General features: G+C 43.7%; 1 protein-coding gene across 1 annotated transcript in view; it reads left to right on the top strand.

The window, feature by feature from the left end:
- LOC132447562 (leucine-rich repeat transmembrane neuronal protein 4) overlaps nt 1-5,959 on the top strand; it is a 74,297-nt gene extending 68,338 nt beyond the window's left edge. Inside the window, exon 3 of the mRNA XM_060038398.1 lies at nt 5,285-5,959. Within this exon, the coding sequence (XP_059894381.1) occupies nt 5,285-5,602 (318 nt within the window). The 3' untranslated portion in view covers nt 5,603-5,959. The remainder of the gene's footprint in view (nt 1-5,284) is intronic.
- Nucleotides 5,960-26,624: the final 20,665 nt, after the last annotated feature.

The following is a 26,624-nucleotide window of genomic DNA, read 5'->3' as shown; positions in this document are numbered from 1 at the left end:
AGATGGATATAGATTGATGGATGGATGGATGAATGGGAAGGGTGGACAGAGAAGAAAATAGAGAAAGAAGCAATGACTGTTAGGCCATTTCTCAGCCATCGTTGACCTCGGAAAAAGGCGTTTGTCAGGGAGAGGAGGAACAGGGGAGGAGAAGGAGGTGGAGGAGGGAGGCGTCTCGGAGGAGGTGATGGAGGTGTGAGGGGGCGGTGGAGGAAGAGGAGGAGAAGGGAATGGAGGAGGAAGAGGAGGATGAAGAAGAGGAGGAGGAAGAGGAGGCGGTGGAGGAGGAAGGCGTCTTGGAGGAGGTGACGGAGGTGTGAGAGGGTGGTGGAGGAAGAGGAGGAGGGGGAGGGAGGCGGAGGAAGGGGATGATGATGATGAAGAGCAGGGGGAGGAGGAAGAGGAGGAGGTGGAGGGAAAGGAGGTAGAGGAGGTAGAGGAGGAGGAGGGGGAAGTGGAGGAAGAGGCGGAAGAAGAGGAGGAGGAGGAAGAGGCGGAGTAGGAGGAGCTGAAGGTTCGAGAGGTGAAGGAGAAGGAGGAGTCGGGGGGGCGAAGGTGAGGAAGAGGAGGAGAAGGCGGGAGATGCGGAAGAGGAGGAGTAGGGAACAAGAGGAGGAGGAACAGGGGCGAGAGGTGAAGGAGGAGGAGGAACAGGACGAGGAGCAGACGCTCAGACCGCTGCGCCTCCTGTCGCCCTGGGGGAGGTGCGAGAGCTGTCTCCGCCTGCAGGGTTGACTACGGTCTCCTTCAGTCGGCCGTGAAAGCGCTGACCAAAGAGCCCGCGCCCCGCGAGGGGGAACCGTTACAGAAACCAAAACAAACAGTTCCTCAAGCGGATGACTCGCAGCAAACCAACCGCGATATTTATATGAAGGTAATTTCATAATGTGGTTTAACGCTGATAACGAAACACCGACGGTAATAGTTGTACGGTTCAGTGTATAATAGGATTGTCGATGACTACCCGAGTGCTTTGCTTTTCATTATTAAGTCATATACCCCCGTGATAAAGCTGGGCAAAAGGCTTGTAAAGACTGGTCCATAAAGTACGGACACACGGACGGACAGACCAGTGCGTAGAGCACAGAGACCTCATCTGTCGGAAACCGATAGTAAACACATACACACACACAACAACTCACACACAAACGCACACAGGCATTAGATAACACACTTTGCCTTTGCCATCAACCACACGCGCGCGGCACAGACCCACGCACACAGATGGTTGATGGTACTCATTGACACCTGTGTGTGGGGATTGTTAGTTACTGCGGTGTTGTGCGGTGTGTATCCGTGGGGGCTTGTGTGTGTGTGTGTGTGTGTTTAGGGGTTGATAGTTGTGTTGGTGGAAGTGTGTGTGTGTGTGTGTGTGTGTGTGTGTGTGTGTGTGTGTGTGTGCGCGTGTGTGTGTGTGTGTGTGTGTGTGTTTGTATTTTATAGTAGATAAGAGAGGGAGAGAGTAATCCGTTGAGTGCCCCTAATGTAATGAGTTGGCTTCACTTAATGGGGGTAGGGGGGAGGGGGGGCTTATATGTTGTGGGGCAAGGTGGTGGTTCAGTGAGAGGGGGGGTTAGGGGGTGAAGAGCGAGAGAGAGAGAGAGAGAGAGAGAGAGAGAGAGAGAGAGAGAGAGAGAGAGGTGGAGGTGTGGGTAAAATGGCAGGACAGGGCTGAAGGGAGGGGTGGTGAGGAGGAGGAGGAGGAGGAGGAGGAGGAGGAGGAGGAAGGATGAAGGGTTTTATGAATGAACCAGGGTGGTGTTCACAGCTTTGGTGCCAGTTGTAGGGTGTCGGTTAGCTTCCTCTGTTAATAGCAGTCGTCGCCGTAGACTTATACACATGGACGCCCATCGTAAGTTAACTCAGCTGCCATACCGAGAGAGGCAAGGACCGGCCTGTAAAGAGATAGCGGTACACAGGGGAGCTTCCTTTTTTACGCTCTTTCACGGATATAAAGCTCTTTAACATTTCTCCGTTCGATTCAATGAGTCGTTTTTTATTCAAGGATTTATGAGCTGAGTGGAGTGAAAATGAATGTTATATAAAATAGATAGATTAGGCCCTAATTGAAATATAAAACAACGAATCGGACTGGGTTGGGGAATGTAAACGTCATAGTGCTGAGTGCCACAGAGGCTGAGCACAATCACATGTTTTACAATCAATATTTAAGCCAGTACAAAAGAGTGGAGATTGTGGTGTAGGATTAGCAGACAAAGCTCTTCAATTCTACTGTAAATGCATTTTTTTTTCAGAAATGTGGGCCTTTATTATACTTGGATTGACGTTAGACTATCGGCAGGACTCAAAGAGACGACATTGGACCGTTATTATGAATAATTGCCGTTTATGTCACTTATTTTAATCTGCTGCCTCGGAACAAATCATTTAATTTCAGACGAGAGCCTGAACACAACAGATATTTTTTATCAACATAATCAGTGATCTTTTCACCGTTTTTAGACGTCCATATTTCATTTCACATAGCAGATTTTAATTACACACGCATTTTGTATTATTATTCCCCTTTGAGCAGTCCCGTTGGCATTTATATTCCACAACAGTCGGTTTGCCTTTCTCTGCTGTGTCCTGGTTTTTGTTTCTGTGTTACATTTGTATTTATATTTTATATAATATTACGGTCCACCTGCCGCTGAATCTCAAAGTCAAATGTATTCTGCTTCTGAATCTCATCTCTCGTCTCTCTTGCTTGTCATCTGGGGACGCCAGCTACGCCTGAACAACAAGATATTCTCCCGAACAGCATCGATAGAAGTAGAGTTGGCTATTTGCAGTTTACCACAATACACAGGACCATATTGAACTTTTTTGTTTTTTCTTCCTGTCTTAGAAATGGCTGCTTTGTGTTATTTTGTCGTGCGTTTGTGTGTGCGTGTGTGCGTCTATGCATGTGTCTGTGTGTTTCCACGCGGCGCTGTGGTTCATTTGTCAATCCGCGTTTGTGCGTGCGCCATGTTTTATTCAAACCGGTCGTCACAGAGCCACTACCGTTACCCCCGGCGACCCGTTTAAAAAACACTCCTAATTGGTCTTTGTTCAGGCGAAAGAAACCCTGTGTTGGAGGAAGAGAGAGAGAAACAGCAAATGAAACCAAATGAGAGATATACAAAGAGAAAGAGGAGCAAAGAGAGAGGGAGCAAGAGAGAGAGAGAGAGAGAGAGAGAGAGAGAGAGAGAGAGAGAGAGAGAGAGAGAGTGAGTGAGTGAGTGAGTGAGTGAGTGAGTGAGTGAGAGAGTGTGAGAGAGAGAGAGAGAGAGAGAGAGAGAGAGAGAGAGAGAGAGAGAGAGAGAGAGAGATATGAGTTTTGGAGGTAGGGTGAGGGGAGGTGAGGGGTGGATAGTCTCATCTGTTTGTTTGGCAGGGTGTTCAGGTTGAGGGGCAGGCAGAGGGGATGGGGGGGCAGGGGGGAGGGGTGGGGGGGGAACAGAACACTTGACAAACATCCAGATGTGTTGGCGCACTTTTGCCTGTGACACAAGCAACATGACACTGGGGAGGGAGGGGTGGAGAGGGATGGGCACAGAGAGGGAGAGAGAGAGGAGACAGGAAGAGAGAGGATGAGAGAGAGAGAGAGAGAGAGAGAGAGAGAGAGAGAGAGAGAGAGAGAGAGAGAGAGAGAGAGAGAGAGAGAGAGAGAGAGAGATGATGAAGAGTGAGCATGGCACTGTGGTCTCCAGCTCTGGTTCCAGGTGGTATGAATGTATGATGATGTTCTGTCAGGGCCAGTGGTCTTGTTACGTGTGCTGCATTTGTTATGTTCCGCAAGCCAGTCATTCTCGTACGCTATCATCTTTAAAAGATGCAAATGAGCAGCGCCTGATGTTTTGGCTGCCATGGCGACTGTGATGTCGCTGCCATGGCGCCGTCGGGGTCAGAACATCTGCACTGACACAACATTCTCCTCACTCTATCTTTATCACAGAGCAAATAGTACAGAAGGCTCCCAACCTTTCGGGGAATTTTACCCCATTTTAACCCCAAACCTAAACTGAGAAACTCTATGCAAACCCAACTTCTCTCATCGTTTTGCAGCTGCTTCCACACATGCCGTTTAACCCGATTAACATCAGGCCGTTTCGTCAATGTCCAATTTATCAACGATATATCAAAGGAACTTGCTCGTAGCTACGAACCAGTCCTGGACCCTCTTGGACCTTAACACTAAACACCCAAAGAATGGTCGCACACCCACGCCCAGGCCACATCGAACATAGTGACAGTCCTTCGTCAGGGCTTTCGACCCCCCCCCCTTTGAATGCCAGACAATCTACCAGTATGCGTTCCAGAGCTTCAGGATGCCCTGACCCCCTCGCAACTCCTTAATGAGCAGAACCCCCAAAACCACCGCACCAACACTGTCACTTTGTTTAGAAAGTATCTTCTGAAAGACCGGGTATAAATAGGGGCCAGCTGGGTCAGGGGACACAGATGCTCTACAGATCAACACGTTGAATCTCTCCCCCCCACAAAATGGAGGGGGGACCGACCTCAGATGGTCAGCACATGGTCACATGGTGACTGAAATACCTCGCCAGTACCGAGCCTGTCTCTGAGGCCGGGGGGGGGGGGTGCCGCGCCACGGTTTGGAGGATGGAAAACAGTATTTTTATTGATATTGTATTTAGAGTGGGTTCATTACTGCACATCGCTGCCACTGTTCGGCACAGCACCGAGCTTGCTCTTTGGGTCAAGGGAGGTGACGGGGAAACGAGAACGCCACCGCTAAGGCTGTTTTCTCTCCCTCGTCACCTCACTGTCTGAGGATAATCCTCTTCCCCTCCGTGATTCTGGTGCTCACTTTCTCTCTCCTTTGTGCTCTTGCTCTCTGTCACTCTTCTTTGTTGCACTATTGCTCTCCCTCTCTCTCTCTAGCTCTGTCCCTCTCTACGTCGCACCTTATCTGTTAATCTCTTTGCCTCTCTCTTTATCTATCCATCTCCCTATATTCTCTCGCTTGCTTCCTCTCATCCACTCATTTACTCTCTCTCTCACTCTCTCTCTCTCTCTCTCTCTCTTTCACATCGACTGCTATATTCTCGCTCTCAATACAATAGCTTTATTGGCATGACAAAGAAACATGGTAATAAACATACAATGGCTTTGAAAAAACTGTAATTAAACAATTACTATTATTATCAAATGTATTATAATATGACACAATATAATTATGTCTTTGCAAGCTATGTTATTAAATATTATATATAGATTATATTATATTATTATTATGTAAAACAAAAATGATGACCCAAGCCTCTCTCTCCAGGTCCCGCACCAGATGTCTGCGCTGGCGTTCTACCGCTACGAGCAACCCATCGTGGACTACTGCCAGGCACACCAGCCCCTACGCCTCAACATGGGCTACGAGGGGCCCCCCCAGGGCCTGGAGGAGCTGGGGCCCCGCGACAGGGGCGGCCCCATACAGACCGTGACCTTGCCGCCCGCAGTCCCCTCTGCCACCATCGTGGGGGGCCCGGGCCCCCGGGCCACCCCACCTCTCCGGCCCCCGTCCGAGGGCCCCGGGGTTGGGCCCTTCCCCCCCTCCGCTAACGAGCGCTCCGGCACGCTCACGTTCGGACGCTAGCCTCCCCGAGGGGGGATTGGACATAAGCTGTTTTGCTTGACGTGGAAGTAAAAGTGGGCGGGGCCTGTGATTGGTACTGTGACCTTAAGGAGACGGCGAGGAGGCGGGAGAGAGGTGTCGGGTTTCAACCCGGGGCCTTGTTGTTGTTTTCAGCACATGATGTAACGAGACAAACCGACATGGGATGAAACACAAACATAAATAGTATCACTGAAACGATTTTCGCAGTAAAACACACCCTCAGGGCAAATTGGGGGGCATTTGCTAAACGTGACGACGACTCAGTCATCCGTCATCCGTTTTCTCAGCCCCGCCTTCCGAGTAAATCCCATTTGTCCCTGCTTTGGGGGGGGGGGGGGGGGGAATCGACACACAATCCGGGAAAATAGGACACATAAGACCATTCCCATAGTTTGAGATGGTGTCTTTGTAATTGCTCACAATAATCTTTCAGAGTACCTGCTCAGAGTGATTCATAACGATGCTGGGCTAATGCTGAGTCATCACGAGTCAGAACCAGAGCGCCGGTCTACCGGCTATCTGGCTGAGGATGTTCTAGAGGTAACTTCAGGTTACAGATACCTTGGTGGTGTGAATGGGTGCGGTTGGAGATACATTGTGCAGCTGTCTTGTCGACTCTCATCAAAATCGTCCCCCTCCTTCTCCCCCCCTCCCCTTTTTTCTGCTACTGATCCATATCGATATTTAATTAAGATGGGTATATTTCTTAAGAAAAAACAAAGGAAACAAAAAAAAACATCAATGATTACTTTGTACTTTTATTTTTGCTATTACTCTGAATGTGGAGGCTAACGCTAAAGTCCATTCATCTGCATGTCAAACCAAAGATAGTTTAATTTCCTTTCTTTCTTTCGATGCATATTACAGATTATTGTACATTACTTAGGACGACAGTTGGAACAAAGTTGATTTCAGAAACGACACATCACACAACACAGCCTCCAAGTCGTCTAGGAATGGACGGGATTTGGCTCTTCTGAGAAGCCGAGTTGTCGTGCGGTGGATGTATGAGATAAGGCTGTGGAACAAGAGCGTTTCAACCAACCCTATTTGTGATGAAAGTCTATCGTACAACGTTCATCCGCCACCTGCGATCAGGGTGATGTTTTCTACAAAAGAGAACAAAAAATAGATCCTTAAGAGTAAAAATTAATTCAGAGTGACAGACCTTTGTACAACATCCCATCCCGGTTGAATGATTGATGAGGTCTTACACAGAATCAAAGGGAATCTATTGTGGACTACGTGATAGCAGAGCGTCTGTGTATATAACTTGAGAAGAAACAAAGACCCCGTCTCCACTCAAATTGAAATCTCTCACTGCCCAAGAAAACCGGACAAAATAATTCCATCAACGCTTGAGTCAAAACCGAGCTGGACCCCACAGAGATTATCCGTCCTGTTGGTCTTCTTCTTTGGCAAGAAACATCCCCTCCAACGTGCTCCTTCCTCTCCCACGCAGAGGAGAATGGTTCCTGCCAGGGGAACATGTTCTTCTGTCACTCTTGGACTTCTCCCGACCCGCGTACAATGAACCACAGACTGCAATGCGGACCGTACCGGACGTCTCAAATGCAAACCTCCATTTCCTCTTCGCCATAGGGGACCATAGTGCAAGGACTTGATTTGCACTCCAAGCTGAGTTTTGTTGGGGTCATCTTTAAGACACCAGGCATGCCCGAGACTACGGCAATGCCCTGAGACTATGCTCAGGCCCTGAGATTCCGGTCATGCCGATGGACTACGGTCATAGAGTATCACAGAGAATACACTCATGACTTACAGAGAATTATAGCCGTGAAGCCGACGACCACTGGCGTTCCCGGCTGTACACATTAGCTCACTCATTATGGTTATTTTTCTACATGGCCGCTTGTCGTGTTCCCCGGGGCATTGGTTACCTGCCACAAAGGTCAGCCAGTGCTAACGATGGGTCGCGTGGTGAAGGACAGAGGGTGAGAAGGTCCCTTTTGAAAGGGAAACGACATTCATGGCTGAGGGACAAGGAGGAAAACGAAGATCTCGGAGTATATGTTTTGTTTTGATTTTTTACAGTTTGGAATGAACAGAGACTAAAAATACAGAGTTTTGGAGATGTTTAAAGATGATGTCAAGAAATTCTACAAGGACATATTCCCAATAGAACTTATTTATCTGTGTGTAAATAGAACTAAAAAAAAAAGTTAAGAGGGGAAAGAATTCTCGTTCTTCACATCCTCTGGAACACAAAGAGCCTATGAGCTGACGTGGAGCCTTATCAGCGACAGAGTGGACTTCTGTGACCAAGGGGACTCCGAGGAGTAGAGCTTTGTGACAGTCCGACGCAGTGGAATGGAAATTAGTTGTGGAGATAACTTGAAAGAAAGGAAATGTGTAACGGGGAGGACTTGGATGAGCTGATCTTTGCAACGGAGATGACTTAAATAAAGTGATCTCAGTAACAAAGGTCTCTTGAAAGATCGTGAGGACTCGGTGAGATGACTTGACAGAAGGAAGATGTGTTAGAGAGGGGACTCAGATCAGAAGAGGTCCATGACAGAGCTGACTTGAAAGGGTGGAGATATCTTCAGGAAATGACTTTGATCAGGTGACTTGAAAGACTGGAGCTCTGTAACAGAGTCGACTTGAAAGCGGGAGACGTGTGACGAATAGGACTAGGAATGAGTGAAGCTCTGTTACCAAACTGACATGGATGAGTGGAAATGGATAACCGAGGTTACTCTGCAAAGTGTTACCTGCTCGTCAAAGCTTGCCCCCTATTTCAATGATACCTATTTTTTTATCTGCTCCTGCCATTATTCCTCCATTTCAGCCTCAAACAAAACTTCTGTTATTGCATTTATTTATCTATTTTATTTTTTCAAGCGAATGATTTTTGTTCTGAGTTACATTCGGAAGCAAATAGTGGAAGCAGAGATGGCAGGGTCCGGTACTGATATCTCCATTCCTACTTCTAGGCTGTCTTGGATCACAATCTGGCAGGAAGTGGTCTGGCGTTGTGTTTTCTCCCTCTTGGGTCCTATTGTGCAAGTGTCAAAACACTTTTCAGCCACTGAGTTCAAGTTCTGCTCCAGAAAAAAAATACTTTGCTTGTCTTTAGAGTTACTGTCTAAAAAGTATTTTATTTTTCTTATGATGTTTCAATGTGCCATACATGTTTTTTTTAATTTGTATAATAATCACAATAGACCAGCTCTAGAAATATATGACCTCCACCCCCCCCAAAATGATTTAGTCTCATTTGTGTACAGGAGGATATGTTCAGTTAGAAAAAGCAGTTGGTTCACTCGGCCATGTCTTCAATGATATAGGTGGAGTTGACTTTGTACTAACAGCTGCTCCCGTGTGGTCAAAATGTGGGTGGTCCGGGTTTATACCCGCTGTATTGTCTTGACTTGCTCTGTATCCCTTTCCCTAGCCATCTTCCAGAACCCTGGCCTGATTTTTGACGTCCCCAACACTGTTAAATGATGTTCTAACTCTGTCCGCATGCAATGCCTTTTTTGGAAACTATATGCCCAGTTAGAGAGGACCCACTGAACCCCCAGACAAATCGCGTAGATGTGTTTTACTTTGTATTTTTAAGTTCTTTGTTGTTTAAAATGCCCTAGAACTAGTAGCACATGTTCTGTGGATAACTTCAGTGGGTTTTCAAAGCAGTTCACTGACCATCGTTTTCCCATTCCTCGCCTAAAGTAACTCTCTGTAGCCTCTGAAAGTCTCTCGGAGCAGACTGCAAAGAGGCGTTGGCGGTGCGTGCTTTCTCCCCAGACAGCCTTTGAGTTATTCTCTCTTTCTTATGCTAACCTCCATCCTCCCCACATCTAACAACGAAACACAAGATAATAAGTCGCCCACTGGCATTCAGTTGTTTATTTACACCTTTGTTTTTCAAAGAGTCACGATAGAACAAGATGGTAACAACTCTTTCGCCCCATCCCTTTAATTCGACACACTAATAAAAATATTTTTTCTGCTTAAAGCTAAATTCTGGTTCCTAACAAGCGATTGATCATAATGACCACCTTTCTGATAGAATCGGATATGTTTGCTGGAATGTGTGAACTGCTACTGGCTAATCACTTAATCATTGCGGTGTCATTTGTAATTTTATTTATTTTTTCCTGCCAATGACATCGGAGAACTAAGGCCTCAAGCGCTAGCTGCATGCTAATAACTGCATGGCTGGAAGTCAACTCCAGGGACTGTCTGCGCTAGCTGTTTGCTAACAGGCTTCTCTTTCTGTTTCTGCTTTGTCTTATTTTGCCGGAAGAGGAGAAGGAATGGTCTAATCAGCTAAATGTTTATCTTGTGAGGCGGATGAGAACGCGTAAGAGGGGGAGATGACAGAAAGCCAAAGATGGTGTCCAAATGAAGTGTAGCCTGATAGATATTGATTGATACATATTTTATTCTTAAAAATCTTAAATATGTATTTAATTATTTTCTTGGCTTTCAAAAACAGCCTCCATCACCCACCAAGCAAGGCAACGGCAATGGCTTCAACCAAATTGAGTAGTGTAGACGGATAGCAGATACCGTGTATGCTCACTTACTAGCCTCACAAATCAGACCTTAGATTAGCATATAAAGTCTTGTGGTAAACTAGCTCAACTCTGTGTGAATGAGGCGTATCACTTTCTTCAGCTTAAATTTATTTTCAATTAATAATGTTCCTGGGGTTAGGGATATGTCAGCAAGCTATTGTCTCTACTGGAATCACCCTGACCGGCCGAACCACAAAAAATGTGACATGGCTCGCCATTATTAGAGGTGACTAAAATAACCCGTCAAAAATGGTCAGTCGATCAGGCTGTCATGGCTTCGATCTTCAAAAAAGACAAGAAACAAATACTCGGACGGGAATTCAGACTGCCCTATCACTCAAGAATAGCCAAAGGGACCTGTAGGCATAAGCTAGGATGCCACAGAGCTATCAACGTAGTGCTGCCACAGATGATCGCATCAGAGGTCTTATTAACATGTGGCATCCGAAGTGCACGAACCCATAAACCTTTTCAAATGGCAGGTGGGAAGCAGCTGTCTGGAACCAAGGTCCCTACACAGAGGGTCTGTAAAGGTTTCAAATCAACTACGAATACTTCTGAAACAAAACAGGAAACGTGCATAACTAATTTTCTGGCACAGGAACTGTTCAGCCTTCTCCCCAGACGTTGGACTATGTAATTGTCAAACTTCTTGATCCAATATTAATGGTTAAACAGCTGCATACAGCACTAGAACAAGGATACACAAAAGGTGTATTGACCCTAATTGCATGTGACTTACTGGACATATACACAGATTCATAAGACAACATTCACATCTAGTCCACCTTTTGTTTTCTACGCCATCACAATGTGTGTGTTACTGGTGCAAAGAAGCTGCATAATTGATTCTGCGATAACGGTGACACATAGCCAGAGTATATTTATGGACACAACACATGTCAAGTCAAGCACTACCTAGCCACTAATTGCTGCAGACATCCAGAAACAAGACAAAAGACACGCACACAAACACTTACTAATACCGTCGCAAACACTCACAGAATAACACACAAATTGGGGTACACTGCTACACATGCATGCATTTATTTAGGCAAAAAAACAGACACATTGACAAATAAAATACACAAATACGCATATTAAATCAGACACACACATTGTACACATATATATATACAGACATATTATGCACACATAATCCAACAAATCAATCGCACAAAACAGAGCTCCTTAAAGGCATCCGGATGTGCTGTAAACAACAGGTCCAAAATATCTGCAGTCCTGTCCATTAGGTCATGAGTTCTTTGTTTAATTGTATTTAATTCTGCTCTAAAATGCTGGCTATGGTACCCCCATTTCTCACTGTCTCTGGTCGCCCTCTCTCTCCCCTCTATCCCGTCGCCCTGAGGCCGTCCACACCGGTCCAGTAAACTCTAATTCCTCCCACTAGTAAATAGATTTCTAAAAAAATTAATTCAAGCTCACGTGCGTGACAGTTTAGTGAATCTCTCCCCTACCCTCCCCGAGCATCTGAAGGTAAAGTCATTATGTTTTCATGGAGCAGAGGCTGGAGAAAAGACAACAATAACCACAACAATAGACAGCAGCAGAGTGGAACAACAAAGGAATCTTCGCTATAAATGTTTTGTTCTTGCACCAGTAAACCCTGTTTTAACGTTAATAATGTTTTTTTAATGCTATACAATTAATAACGTTTTGTAAATGTGTTAACGTTAATAGTGTTTTGTTACCGCTTTAACGTTAACAATGTTTAGTTTAAGTTGGAACGTGTATCACTTTTGTTGTTAATGTCAATAATGTTTTGTTACCGTATGTCCGTTAACAGCTTGGTGTTGAAGTTTTAACGTGAATAACGGTTTGCCATCATTTTAACGTAAATCACCTTTCGTTAGCCCATTGTTATGTTTTTAGCCCTCTGTTGTCTACAGACTGAGAACCGTTAATAACAATACAAAACCCTGCGACACTGACAGAAACTACAATGAGAAGGGGCCGTTTGCGTTCGGGTACAAAGTCGGGTTTTCATTGCATGTATTCAATGGCCTTTCGCAGACCAATGTCACAATTACCGATGCGCAGGGCAGCGCGCCGCCTCATTGATTGTTATTGTTCTGCGCTGCTTCACATTAGCAGCCAGTCTTTAACCTCTGACCTTGTGTTGTCCTGCTGCTGTTGTGCCATTACTAATGTCAAGGGGCCGCAGGAAGGGAAGGCATGGTCATTAACCTCTCGTTAATGACAAACACCCTCCGGGTTGTTTTTTTTTGTTGGTCGTTTTTTTTTTCCTCCACTTGTCAATCCAAGCGTGGTTAAGCCCAAATTGGATTTATATGAGGGAGATTTTAAAGTCACACTTTAAAAGGGGCTGTATTTTACTGCAGCAGTCATTAAAGAAAATCAAGAATGGGACAGATAGCAATATGACGAACCTCTGCTTTTACTTATTACATTCACAGGACATCTTCGGTTTGTTTCCCGCCTCTGAAATGCTTTCCTTAACCGTCCTGCTTTTGCTCGTTCTCCATTTCCTACGGAGAGCCCTCTCCCCGTTGGGTTCCTACGGACAGGCGTGGTTTCTCTATGGTGTAAATACGCTGCATTGTTTCCTTTGCTAGTTGGTTTGTCGTTGGAAATTATTTAGATTTATTTTTTTGTTTTGTTTGTTTGGTCGTTTATAATTTTTTTAATTTACTTCAGGTTTTATTTTTCCTGTAATCAGACCTAAAGCAGTTTTTGTGGAGATCTGGTCCAAGCGCAAAAATATTGCTCTCCTTTGAGTATATTATTGTCAGAAAATGTTTTGTAAAAATTTTGATGATGATATAAGAAATAAAGAAATATAAAGATGGAAATAGACATTGTTTATGATATTTTTGGGCATAATATGGTCATTTTTCTGAGACTGACAATATTATGTTGCGGTCAGTGTGCTTGTCTCCCAGTAGAAAGGTATTGGGTTTGACTCCCAGTGTCCGTAGCCTTCCTGAAGGCTACCTCAAGCAAGATCTCCTAACTCCTAGCCCCTATCTCACATCTGAACAGGTTGTTCAGATGTGAGATAGGGGCTAGGAGTTAGGAGATCTTACCTGAATTCGCTGTACTTTACTTCTGTAATCAATTCGCATTCGAAAGACTTAAGAGCTGCAGAAACACAATGGTCTTTTGTATGATTTCAAGATGGCCGCTAGCACCCACAACAATGATATTACCCTTAATAAAAGTCAGAATCAAATGAATAGACATGACCAAAGCCCACATAAACCACCATGAAAATACAGCAAGGGTGGAGACAAAACAGAAGAATGACTGCTGAGAACGCTAACACACTGCCAAGCAGAAACAACAGCCAACCACTGAGTCAACATAAACAAACTCACCGGAGGACCGAGAGAGTGGGCAAGAGAGACCGAGATGGGGAGGGAGAGGTAGAGGTAGAGAAAGTGATAGGAGGGAGATAGGGAGTGGGAGGGAAAGGTAGAGACAGAGAGGGCAGAGTGAGACAAGCAGAGCGAGAGAGCGAGACAGAGAGAGAGAAAGAGTGAGAGAAACTGTCATAAACTGAGCAGGAGAGCGAGAGAGACGGGAGAGGCACAAGGAGAGAAAGTGAGTGGGAGAGAGTAAGACAGAGAGAAAGAAAGGAGGGAGGAATCAGCAAAGGCGGAGAGAGACGATATTTCAGCCAGCTGTCTGTCCAGACTTCAGCATTGCGGCAGTCTGGAGGGAGAGGACACGATGGACTTATTCTGCATCCAGTCCCCTACCCATACCACCTCCCAACCCCCCCGCCCCCGTGGACCAGTCTGCACCGCACCCGGCCAACAGAAAGCAACCGCCGTCGCTGCCACCAGTTGACGAATATTGGACTGTCCCTTGAAGGAAAAGTCGGTGATCAACAACTGCTGTTTACTTTCATAATTGTTTTCTCTCTGAATGTAACTTGATGAATTCCACCTTCTTAATTATGATAATCTATTACACCTTCTATTTTAACCCTCTCTCTCTATCTGCCTCGCTTAATTCAATTCAAAAGGCTTTATTATGGGAAAAGTGACGTGGCGTGGAAAAAGCACATGCAAAGTTGAAATATATTGTAGAATAACATACCGTGGGAGAATTCTGTAAATAAAGAGCTGCGAGTGAAATAGTAGAAATCCAGACCTAGTTTAATATACATAAATAAGGTAAGATACAGTGAGGTAAGGCACTGGTAGTCATTCACTGACACCATTAGTGTCAGCAGGATGTATCAGAAAACTAGACAGATTTTTCCCGGTAATAGCGCTGTGATTTCTTGCGAGGTCACAGATACAGACGCAACACACCCTACACACCAACGATGCCATAGGTAATGTTGAGATGGCACACAACATGAATGCAACCTGCAACACGTCTTCACCATATTTACCACCTAGAGCCTAATATACACAGACACCATATAGTGTAAATTACACACATTACAGTGCTTTCAAAGGCTGTGTGTTGTTCAGGGTTCCGGGTCAGCCTTTATACTAGATGATTGTTCACCCATCGGCTTCCTTTCACTGCTACGCTGCTCCCTGATTGGCTGGCTGTGCTGAGCCCTGAGCATTCTATTTCTTCTGACCTTTCCACCACCGCATTGTGGCGCACTGGAGAGAGTGAGAGAGTGTTTGTGGTAATTGGTTGGGTGTTGCTCTTTTCAGACATTGGTTTGTTTGTTACTTTTCATTTATTAATTTGTGACTTTTGTTTGGTTATTTATTAATGGATTTTGTTAATTCATGAATATGTTTTGTTGAATAATAAAATAAATCTACTGGTTTGTAGTGTGTTATCTTTTGTTAATAATTAATTCGGTTATTTTTTCCTTTATTTACATGTTTTATGTATTTATTTATGTGCGCAGTAGATTTGTTGTATGTCTTTTTAAGTGCACATTTATTTATAAGATTTTGTTTTATTCATGCATTTATCAAGTGATGCATTGCATTGAATTGAATTGAATTGAAAAAGTTTTTATTTTGAAGTAAATAATAATTAAAAAAGCAATAATAAACAATTCAATAAATTAAACAAGTGGACAGTTACAATAAAGTAATATTTACACACAATGAAAACCACAAAAGAAAATAAACTGTTTTACACTTGATTTACCTGTTCGAAAGGGGGTGAGAAGAAGAAAACTTATTTAATCTCACCCCTTCTCCCTAATTTATTTATCTATAATGAGTATTAGCTTCCTTATTAATGATGTAATAATCATCAAAATAAAAATAGTTATCTTTTAATAATATCTAATTAAACATTCAATATTATATAAATACTGTCAAATATATACCAATATATACATACATGTAAACATATACACTATGTTATGCACCTTCTTCATCCCTGTACCTCGTAAAAATAAATTCTTTGTATTTTATTTTAAACTGGTTAATGTTTGGACATTCCTTGATCTCCCCACTCAAACTGTTCCATAGTCTTACATCACATGTTGAAATACAAAACAATTTGCTGGTTGTACGAACGCTGTTCACTTTGAAATTTAATTTTCCCCTTAAATTATAACCCCCCTCACGATCACTGAATAATTTTTTGTATGTTTAAGGGTAATATGTTGATTTTAGCCTTAAAAATTATCTGTGTGGTTTGTGGTTTGACATTGTTTCCAGTTCGCGACTGCCGCTGCGGTCAGCACAGCCAAGAGTTAATTACTTTATGTAAACCTCCAATTCTATCTGACCCTTTTTCTGTTTAGATCTAACTCTCTCTCTGAATATATCATAAACTCTATCAGAATATGCATCAAACCCTCTATCTAAATATATTTAAGCCTCTATCTGAATATATCTAAACCTCTATCGAAATATAACTAAACATATCGAAATATACTCACCTCAATCTAAATATATCTAACTCTCCATCTAAATATATCTAATCCTCTACTCAAATATATCTAAGGCTCTATCTAAATATATCTAGCCCTCTATCTAAATATATGAAAACCTCTGTCTAAATATATCTTTCAATATCATCTACCTAAGTATGTCTAACCCACTGCCAAATATAGCTATTCTTCTGTCTAAAATATCTAACCCTCTATCTAAATATAGCTATCCCTCTATCCAAATAGGCCTTGTCCATCACTGCAGATCTACAGATCTATCCAGCAGAAGATCCCTATAATCCATCAATATGAGTCTATCCATATGAATGTCCATCTAAACCTTTCTCTGGCATACATAAATGTCCATCTAAACGTATATCTAGCATAACATATAAATGTCTATCTATTCCACTCCCTGGTAAAGGAGAGGACTCTGGGAAGTAGTTTCACTGTGCAGTCGACGGCAGTGTGCAACAGTTGGACATCCTATTATCCTCCCCTAAAGTACATTTCCTACATAATAACTATGCTCTTTCAGGTTTTTCTCAGTACAATTCATCTCCACAGTAAAACATGTGTGTGTATGTGTGAGTCCTGGAGGAACAACATCAAGCCAGTTCCAACCAGTTCCGAGTTGAAGGGAAACATTAGGGAAATCGTTGTTGAACCTTAATCGTTGACAAACTTTATTTGTTCACACGTGCATCTTACTGCCTCAAAGTTTGTCCATATATGTTTACCCCAGGACCAATGGCTTAATCTCAATTGCTTTGGAGAATTGATAAGGGAACAATAACATTGTGCTTGCTATCATAATGTGCATATTATAATATAATATATAATATGGTGTTTAGCCTACTAATGTATATGACCATGACTTAAGCGAGAGGAGTCATATAGTTCACACATAAAGAAAAACAAAACCCTAAAACGACTTACTTTGAATGAAAAGTTATGTAGTGGGTTTCATTGCGTTGGATTGCTCCTGGTCCTAATCTCAAGTTAAATACACAACATTTTTAAACATGCAGAATGCAATGTAATTATGAACTAAACTGCCCTCTATGGGTTATACATGTGCTATTGCATGTGTTCCCTTTTATTTGCAGTTCATACACCAGTTAGATGGTTACAAAGTAAGTGAGTCGGTGAGTATGTGAGCTAATTAATGAGTTAATAAGGTAGCTAATTAATCAGGTAGACCTGACACAAAAGGGCAGAGGAGTGTCTTAATTTGCCATCCTGTATTTATAACGTACAACTTATCGAATCTTAATTTGTAAAAAAGCAGCAAGATTCCAAGGTTCTAGCGCCCAGCTCCATACACTGAAGCCGTATGCGGCACAGGAGGCAGTGGAGGGGATTGCTGGGTGCTGCTGGTGAGTTTACACGCGACAGAGAATACCACGTATGAATTATGATGGCAGAGGCTTCATGATCCCATGGTCAGCATAGTGCACACAGATGAATTATGGGATGTGAGGGGAAGTGAATAGAAAGCCCCAAGTCATAAGAGTGTTTAATAACCCAGGCTGACTCCGCCAGCATGAATTGTGATGCCGACTGTGTTCTTTAGCACTGCGCTATTTAGCCTAAAAGCACAGAGCGGTGTGTAGCACTATGCTAAGTGTTGCTCTATGCGATGTGAAGATAAGCCTATAGTTGTTTTAATCATTACGTGAAACATTAATGTGTCATTTTTACAACGAACCACAGGTTTCAAAAAAAGTAAAATATACGCTGCAAGGACTGAGATCATCTTAAAATCTTTGACGTAAATCAAATGGGAAAAACGTAATGAAATGTGTCCAGCCTCACGTAACAGTGATGGAGTTGTGGGGCAGCTGATAGGGCACGGCTCCTGCACAGCACTCAACGAATCACAGCGGAGTATGGGATAAAATATAGCTTGTCACGCCCACCGGCCTGTGACATTTCAAAATGCCAAATTATTTTGAGAAATATCCGTGTGCGCAACCAAATTACCTGACATTTTGATCAATCAAATTACAAGATTCACTTTTTGGCATTTGTGATGATCTTAATGGGTTTTTATCGAGTTGTAATACTTTTTGTGCTTTACACAGCCTTTTTTACAATCGCAACTGGCTTTCTCTCTGGGGTTTTAAAATCGTCATCATCTTCCTTTGGCTTCGAACGAGACCCCCCCCCCCACTCCCATGGATGAGTGGGGGAAACCAGTTCAAAGTCCCAGACGACGGTGGCATAATCAATGTGTGTTCAGGCGGAGGCAATATACTTGATATACTGAGTAATTTACTGCTCTGCTTAACCTGGGATGTAATCACCAGGCGCCACCAGCAGCTGTTGCCCTCCGTTAGCACATCCAGCGTCTCCAGTCGCTACAGCGGCCTGCCAACCGTTACTCTGCTCACCCAGGCTGCCTTCTGCTGTCTGAGCTTCTGCTGTACGACACCACCTCCAACAAGTTCATCTGGTGTCCGGACGTGTCCTCTAACCGCCCACCTCTAACAAGTTTTCATCTTGAGGTTCATCTATCAGGGCGTCCATCTTGGGTTGCCTGGGTAGCCGTCTGTCAAAGATGGAGGCCGGGGCTTACTTACTATGGGCGCCATTTGGGCTGTCTGATTGCTGTGAGGGCGAGGATGAATCGATTCTTAGGATGGGTGGCTCCAGTGGGAATCAACCCCCTATACCTGGCAGTAAGGGACACTGGTCAGAGACTATCACATCCACATCCCAGGGTATTCATTCATCAATCCCCTATGTTGAGGGTCAAAGGATTCTGAGTTTTAACCCCAATGTCCACAATCTATCCGTAGGTATCCTTGAGAAAGACGTCCTAACCCCTACCTGCTCCTTAATGTCCTGTGTCTGAACGCATTTTTAGTAGCATTGGATGAAATTGGTGATAAATTACTAAATAGTTAATACTAAACACTGATGTGGAGTGTGAGGAGGAGTCAGTATCATAAGATGTGATGGGAGGGAAAACCATTGAGAATAAACAACCAGGTTAGAGGAATTTGAAACGACTTAATAATTACCTTGGCCAGTGGGAGGAAAAAGTGATTCAATATAAGTTACAATCGTAAATTCATGAAGACGGGGTGATTAAAAACTGGAAAACTGCATGCTGGAGTCAGGTGATAAATCCATTAAAATGAGGGATGACTGTTGAAACAAATTAGGAGACTTCAAATTAAAAGTATATGAGGCTTGTTTCTAATGCCCAGAGCATTAGAATTTTACTCAAGCGATTCATAAGAAGGATTATTGCAATGCATTTGCATTGACTGGAAATTATTTGAGTCAATCCCAAGCAGAGACTGCTTTAAACACGGCAACAGAGTCAATGACAGGAAAGCAGTGCGATGAATGATAGAAAGCTAAATCTAAATACAAGTCTGAAACCTGACTGACAGAATGCTGTGAATGGCAGACTTCGAATTTACTCCGCAGTATCAGAGCACTAGCATTCCCCCCTGACCTTTGAGTAAACTCTGTACCACGAAACACACCGTGTCTCTCTCTGCCTTGCTCTTGTCCGTAGAAGGCCACGTATCTGTCTCTAGCAGGAGGCCCGGTTTGTATTATAACTATTGCAACTTTCAACCCAGACTGCATCCAATAACACACATTCATGGTTGGTCTTGACATATAAATAACCTTTAAGATATATATTTATTTGACTATTGTATGGATGCTTTCATCTGAGGCAACTTACATTGAATTCAGCTCCTTGTTATTAGGGAGTAGGTAGCGGTTAGGGGCCATCTAGGATCCCTGAGTCAAACCCCTCACCACCATCCTACCCTCCATGTTCTGATTGTCCTCACCATCTGGTGGTACCCCCTACTCTCCCACACGGGACCCCCTAACTCCTCAGATCTGTTGCGGGGTTCACTGAGCCTCAGTGAAGCATGAGCCTCCTGCATTACCGCCGTCCCTCAGAACGCATGCGATTTCGATTTGCATGGGGGTTGAATTCAGATGAAAGTAGCATGTCTGACATCAAGATCCATCCAGGAGGGACTCGCAAGGCGGGAGGAGTAAGCACAAAGCTATCTCTCCTCACCTGGGAGAAGGACCTGCCTGTGGATCTAAAACCCCCACCTCACTCCGTCCATGGTCTTGCCTCCAACGCCAGCACGGCTTCCAGCAATGCTTCCAGCACAGCTTCCAGCAGCACCGAGGGTGAGGTGGATATGCCATCTGCCATCGGGCCAACTAGCGTCAGGTAAACCAACCGGCAGGCGAATCCCATCGCAAGGGCAACCGACCGCCAGGGATATCTGTTGCCAGGGCAACCACAGGCGGTGTGCTGGTCCCTTGTCGCTGCCAGGGCAAGCCGGTTTGGCCAAAGAAATGTTTTCCTTAGGCTTAATTATTATCTAGTTTTAGAGAATGTTTGTGCGGCCCAGTATGAATTTAAATGCTTATAAATTAGGTTTTAAAAGGCCCTACAGCATGAAACATAACGGAGGCCGCATTGAAATAGTGTTTCTGATTCAAGGTTGTTTTTTGGCTCTGTGATGTTTGCACCGGAGATGCTCGCGGCTAGGGTCCTGCGGTCAACTTAGTTTTCTTCCAGACTGAAACCGAGGGTCATGTGTCAAGTGTTCCGTCTTTTGTGTTTACCCTCCTTTCCTCTGACGCCCTGGGTCTGACCCTGTCCTTGGATGAGTAAAAGGAGCGCTTCTCTCAGACAGCGTTTCCGCATTGTGCAGCAGCGCAGATGTACATTACATTGGATGTGTTGAGGGTTCAGGCTGGTGGGACAGCTTGGCTATGGCTAAGAGACGAATAACTGGCCTCAAGCTATGATGAGGCGTCTGAGTCTGCCTTTCTCTGTAAACACCCTGTAATCCATACAGGGAAAAAATAACTTATCTCAGGGAACGGTCAGACCATTGTAAAACATTTATTCCAATTCAGATAATTCCGATCATTCTGCCAATCCTTCTCGCAATAAGTTTTCTAAATCGTTGGATGTAGCAGTTTTTCCGCTAATTCAGGGCAGGGTAAAATAGTGGCAAGGGTTTTCGGCTCCCAAACCAAAGGTTCTCGGTTCAATCCCCAATGGCTGCAGCCAAAACCTGTAGTTATCCTGTAGATGCTCCCTATCTGTACCTGAAATTTGATTTATATACATGAGTATCCTAGACGACACTGACAGAGGGCTACCTGGTACTGAGGACCTGACAGAGGCCTACCTGGTATTGAGGACCTGACAGAGGCCTGCCTGGTACAGAGGACCTGACAGAGGCCTGCCTGGTACAGAGGACCTGACAGAGGCCTGCCTGGTGCAGAGGACCTGACAGAGGCCAGCCTGGTACAGAGGACCTGACTGAGGCCTACCTGGTATTGAGGACCTGACAGAGGCCTGCCTGGTACAGAGGACTTGACAGAGGCCTGCCTGGTACAGAGGACCCGACAGAGGCCTGCCTGGTGCAGAGGACCCGACAGAGGCCTGCCTGGTACAGAGGACCTGACAGAGGCCTGCCTGGTGCAGAGGACCTGACAGAGGCCTGCCTGGTACAGAGGACCTGACAGAGGCCTGCCTGGTGCAGAGGACCTGACAGAGGCCTGCCTGGTACAGAGGACCTGACAGAGGCCTACCTGGTACAGAGGACCTGACAGAGGCCTGCCTGGTACAGAGGACCTGACAGAGGCCTGCCTGGTACAGAGGACCTGACAGAGGCCTGCCTGGTGCAGAGGACCTGACAGAGGCCTGCCTGGTGCAGAGGACCTGACAGACGCCTGCCTGGTGCAGAGGACCTGACAGAGGCCTGCCTTGTGCAGAGGACCTGACAGAGGCCTGCCTGGTGCAGAGGACCTGACAGAGGCCTGCCTGGTGCAGAGGACCTGACAGAGGCCTGCCTGGTACTGAGGACCTGACAGAGGCCTGTCTGGTACTGAGGACCTGACAGAGGCCTGCCTGGCATGTGTTGGGCTAAATGGGATCATGACGAAATATATCCATCCATGTTGTTAAACCACTTATCCTCGGTGGGGTCAAAGTGTGGTTTACACAAGGACCATTATGGTCCAATGTATAACACACACACACACACACACACACACACACACATTATGTGATGAAATATACTTCTTAATTTCTTCTTTATCAATCACACATACACACAGTGACTCATACAAATGCACACATGCAAGAACGCACACACACATACACACATTCAGGCCATTTAGGATCCCCGGTTATCCTTAGCTCACAGGGAGTATGACAGCATGGAATTCAGGGAGGCCAACACGTTTACAACAGGCTAACACAACACACAAGACCTTAACCAGGGATCATAGAACACATGACCTGAACCAGGAACCATAGAACACAAGACCTTAACCGGGGATCATAGAACACATGACCTGAACCAGGAACCATAGAACACATGACCTGAACCAGGAACCATAGAACACATGACCTAGACAAGGAACCATAGAACACAGGAAATGAACCAGGAACCATAGAACACATGACCTGAACCAGGAACCATAGAACAGGTGACCTGAACCAGGAACCATAGAACACATGACCTGAACCAGGAACCATAGAACACATGAACTAGACCAGGAACCATAGAATACATGACCTAGACCAGGAACCATAGAACACATGACCTAGACCAGGAACCATAGAACACATGACCTGAATCAAGAACACATGGCTGCTAACCATCTATCAAAATAAATAAACTATTTTTGTAAGGCTAACAAAAAGCATACCAAAACAAAAATATTCAAAATAAATGTCACTGTTTATAACCACACTATAGATTCTAGCCGTTAGCATTCATTCATGTCATTGAAATGACGGGGAGCAGGTTGCCCGTTAAAGAAAACCTTCTTTTTTTTAAAACTAATAATGTAAGCAGTAAATTTGCAAAATTTGGATGAAAAGGAATAAAGTTGGGTTGATTACATGTGTGGAACCAGATGCACAACAATGGAAGAAGTTTTGGTCAGAAGTCAGAAATTGGATTTTCTAAAAACAACAACACATTATGTGTCATTGTTGACCGGCTGAAAGGGAAAGTGGGAACATGAGTTATAAGAGTGAAGACTGTGACTGTGCAAGAATATCAACTGGCCAATCTGGCCAGCTGGCACACCTTGTGACATCTGATTTTGTTCCCCATCTGTTGCAACTTTTCTAACAACAAACAACAAGTTGTGTATTCTCATGGCGTCCAACAAAGCCAAAGGAGAAAGCATATCTTCTCAGTCTCTTTTGGCTTGAGAGTCAGTTTAACTAACCACTCAGTGGAGCCATTAAAATGTTCTCTTGAGTGCCGACTGTGTAATGAAAAGGAGAGCACAGGAACTCGTGGCATTACCTTGAAGTGAAAGAGACTCTTTGTTTGTGACCAGGGAGTTCTGGACTCAAGCAGACCTTCATATGGGGCCGGAGTGCAGAGAGTAATACATTTCATATTTCAGGAAAAATAGGAAATCTGACGCGTCATGGAGAAAAGGCATTGACTAATGTAGGCCAAGAAAGTCAGTGTGCGTGTGTTGTTTTGTGTGTGTACACGCGTGGAGTGTATTGTTTTTTTCTATTGGAATTGAAATAATGTGATGAGAAGGTGTTTTTTTTTTAAAATATCTGAATGGACAAGCTTCGATTTGCTTCTGCATCCTTTACAAGCTTAGCATTTGTTTTTCGTTGATCTAGAGCGGATATCGCTTTCTCCTGAATCAATTGACTCATAGTGTTCATCCCTAATTAATTTAACAAGTTCTACAAGCCTGACAATTTATACAACTTTTGACCACGTCTTTTTTGTGATACGGCGGAAGTTGTCAGGATAAAATATCTAATAATAATAATACTAACGAATACAATAGGGTTTCTACATTGTTCGTAGGACCCCTACATATACCTGCACTGCAGCAATAAACGGGGTAAAGCAAGTAGTATCAATAAGGAAATGGTACGAACACTGAGCTGAAGAGGGGAGCATCGCATCTCCATGGAGTTTGAGATTAAATTAGACCAAAAAGCCTTGGACCTCAGGAAGTGTGAGCAGAGAAGGTCAAACATGCTGGGGTCAATAGGCTATCACCCAGTTTAGCCCTCTGGCCAATCAGGGTAGCTGGCTTGAAGAGAACCCTCATGAATATAACAGGATACCCTCAGCCTATAACCACCATAATTAAGGGATCTTCTCACATCGCTCCCCTTTGATCTCCAATAATTTAAGTATGCATATTACCTTGAAAATCACATTTTCATTCACGTCTAAATTTTATCTTTATTTATTATTCACGAATGCAGACACCAGTAAGAAGTTTTTTATTTTTAAGTTTGAGGCAAACTAGTTTTCAGATTTTCTGAATTCAAAAACCATAGCAACAGAGATGTAATGTTAAGTTATAAAACTGGCTTCATGATAAAGTAACAAAATAGACAAACATTTGCTGATCACCATGTCCTTGTCAAAATTATACTTTTGTTAGATTGCCTAAAGAGAGAAAAAGGATTCTGTGCTTGAGCCATAATTAACAGAGTAAGAAACACAAATATAAACATAGAAAAAAACAGTGTACACTGCATGTGCAACTGTAGGTCAAGAGAAAATCCACTTTGGTTGGCCGACACTATCGGATGATGACCACATTTCTTAAAGGACCTTTGATACTCAATCCATTAACAACTAATTAACTTGTAGGCGTAAAGTGTAACTGCATGGCCGAAAGAGGAGAGAGCTGCACTCAGTCAGCAGGACTGCTCTACAAGGTAATAGATACTGCGGCCGAGGCAACACAGGCAGCGCCTGCGCCGACTCAACTCAAACATCTAAATTCATGTTTAGTATGCAATGATTGGTTCACAAATGAGCTTCTGAAATTACACAACTTGTGTAATTCCACAAGATGAACAAACAACTTATAGATCTACTATAGATATTCTCTTGACAACTTTAGATCTACTATACCTAAACCAATTTTGTTTTACTGAAACTGAGCCTATATGCATTTAATTTAGTTTAGCCTAATTTGCAGGTGCTTCAATGTGCTTTTCATCTATTTCAGATGCCTTCTCCGTTTTCCTCCGAAGTAACTTCGGTAGCAGCCCCACACAAATACCAAAAAAGTCATCAACATGTTCTACCCATTAGGGATTATCAAGGATCGCATTAGTACGAATTGTAAAACATTTCAACGTTCTAACGGCACGCTCACCATGGATTCTGACGCATGCCAAGCGAGGCCTTTCTGTGCCTTCATGCTCAGAGAGTTCTTTAGAAATGTTTGTGAATGCTGTGAGAGCCAGAGTCAGTCCTGGAGGCAAGACATCTGTGATGGTAAATCCACCATCCGCTAGAATTGTATAACTAAGAATCGTATGCTCAACCAGACCACGGTTCATTATTATAATAGTATCACTGGCTCTTCGACTAAAACAGGTTGGTATAAATATCACATAACCATCGGGGGCTATAGGATATAGCACATGGTGTCCTTTAGGTGTTATGTTTGTAGTTGCTGTATGTGTATGATCATTTTCTCCAGTTATTTCGCCTTTGTACTTGTACTTCAGTACAAGTACAGACTATGATGCACGTTGCTTGAGGATCGTTTTTTCACTAAAGGCCTTTCCGAGTATCTCCAGGCAACAAAGCAATCACCTTTTCCCTCATAAACCTTGCAAGTATTGAACTCCAGAATGTGAAGATCTTTCAGGCAGTGCTCCTGCTTGTTTCAAACCACTTACTTGAGTCTGTGAACATCAAACCAAGACGGCAGCTTGGTTAACTTGATGACCATTTGCTGTGGGAGAAAAGGATGAGGATGTACAAAAGTTTCCAGAAACGGCCAAAACAGGCCTGAGAAAAAGTTTCCTATCTTTGATATTCAAGTCAAAGTGCGTCATCTTACTCACATTTTCATCCCAACACAACTCTCGCAAGACTTCACCTTGAGCAAGACTTGGTAGGACACAATAATGAACAGCCAACTGTCCAAAGACCAACAAGCACTTTCAGAGGACAAACAATGACGGGGCCTAATTTCCCCAAAAGATTTCATTGCAGATGGTTTACTGTGATTAAAGCAGCAGCTTTTTGGCTTAATACTGGACCGCAAATAACCGTTGTATGCATTATTCCCTAAACATAAAGTGAACGATAAATAGGGTCAAGGTTGAAAAATCACAAAGTTCTCCATTAATGGTTAAGTAATGTAACCTTATTCTAAAGTTTCACCAACTTGTCTTACTCTTTAACCTCTGACATTGAATAAAAGCACCCGCTCAATGACTGAATAGTTTAGGAAAAGAAGGAAAATAACCGTGAGGTATATTAATTCCAGAGAACTCGGTCTAGGAGGAACTCTGCTTGGAATATATGTCACTATGGAATCAGAGATGGGATTCAGGTCATTTATTTATGCCTTATTTTATTTCTGATGAAATCTTTTCTAAGAGATAAAATATACAAACGCTTGCTCGATGTTGAAAATGACAAGCATTTGATTTATTTTTTAGACAAAATTCAATATTCATGAATGAAAATAATGCGTTAGTTGAATGCATTGTTTGGTTGTTAGAATATTTACAAATAACAAACAACATTCCCTAGCAACAAACAAAAGAACA

Source organism: Gadus macrocephalus, chromosome 19 (genome assembly GCF_031168955.1).
Source record: "Gadus macrocephalus chromosome 19, ASM3116895v1".
In the NCBI taxonomy this organism is placed as follows: domain Eukaryota; kingdom Metazoa; phylum Chordata; class Actinopteri; order Gadiformes; family Gadidae; genus Gadus; species Gadus macrocephalus.
The sequence above is the reverse complement of the archived record's forward strand: the minus strand, read 5'-3'. Positions and strand labels throughout refer to the sequence as shown.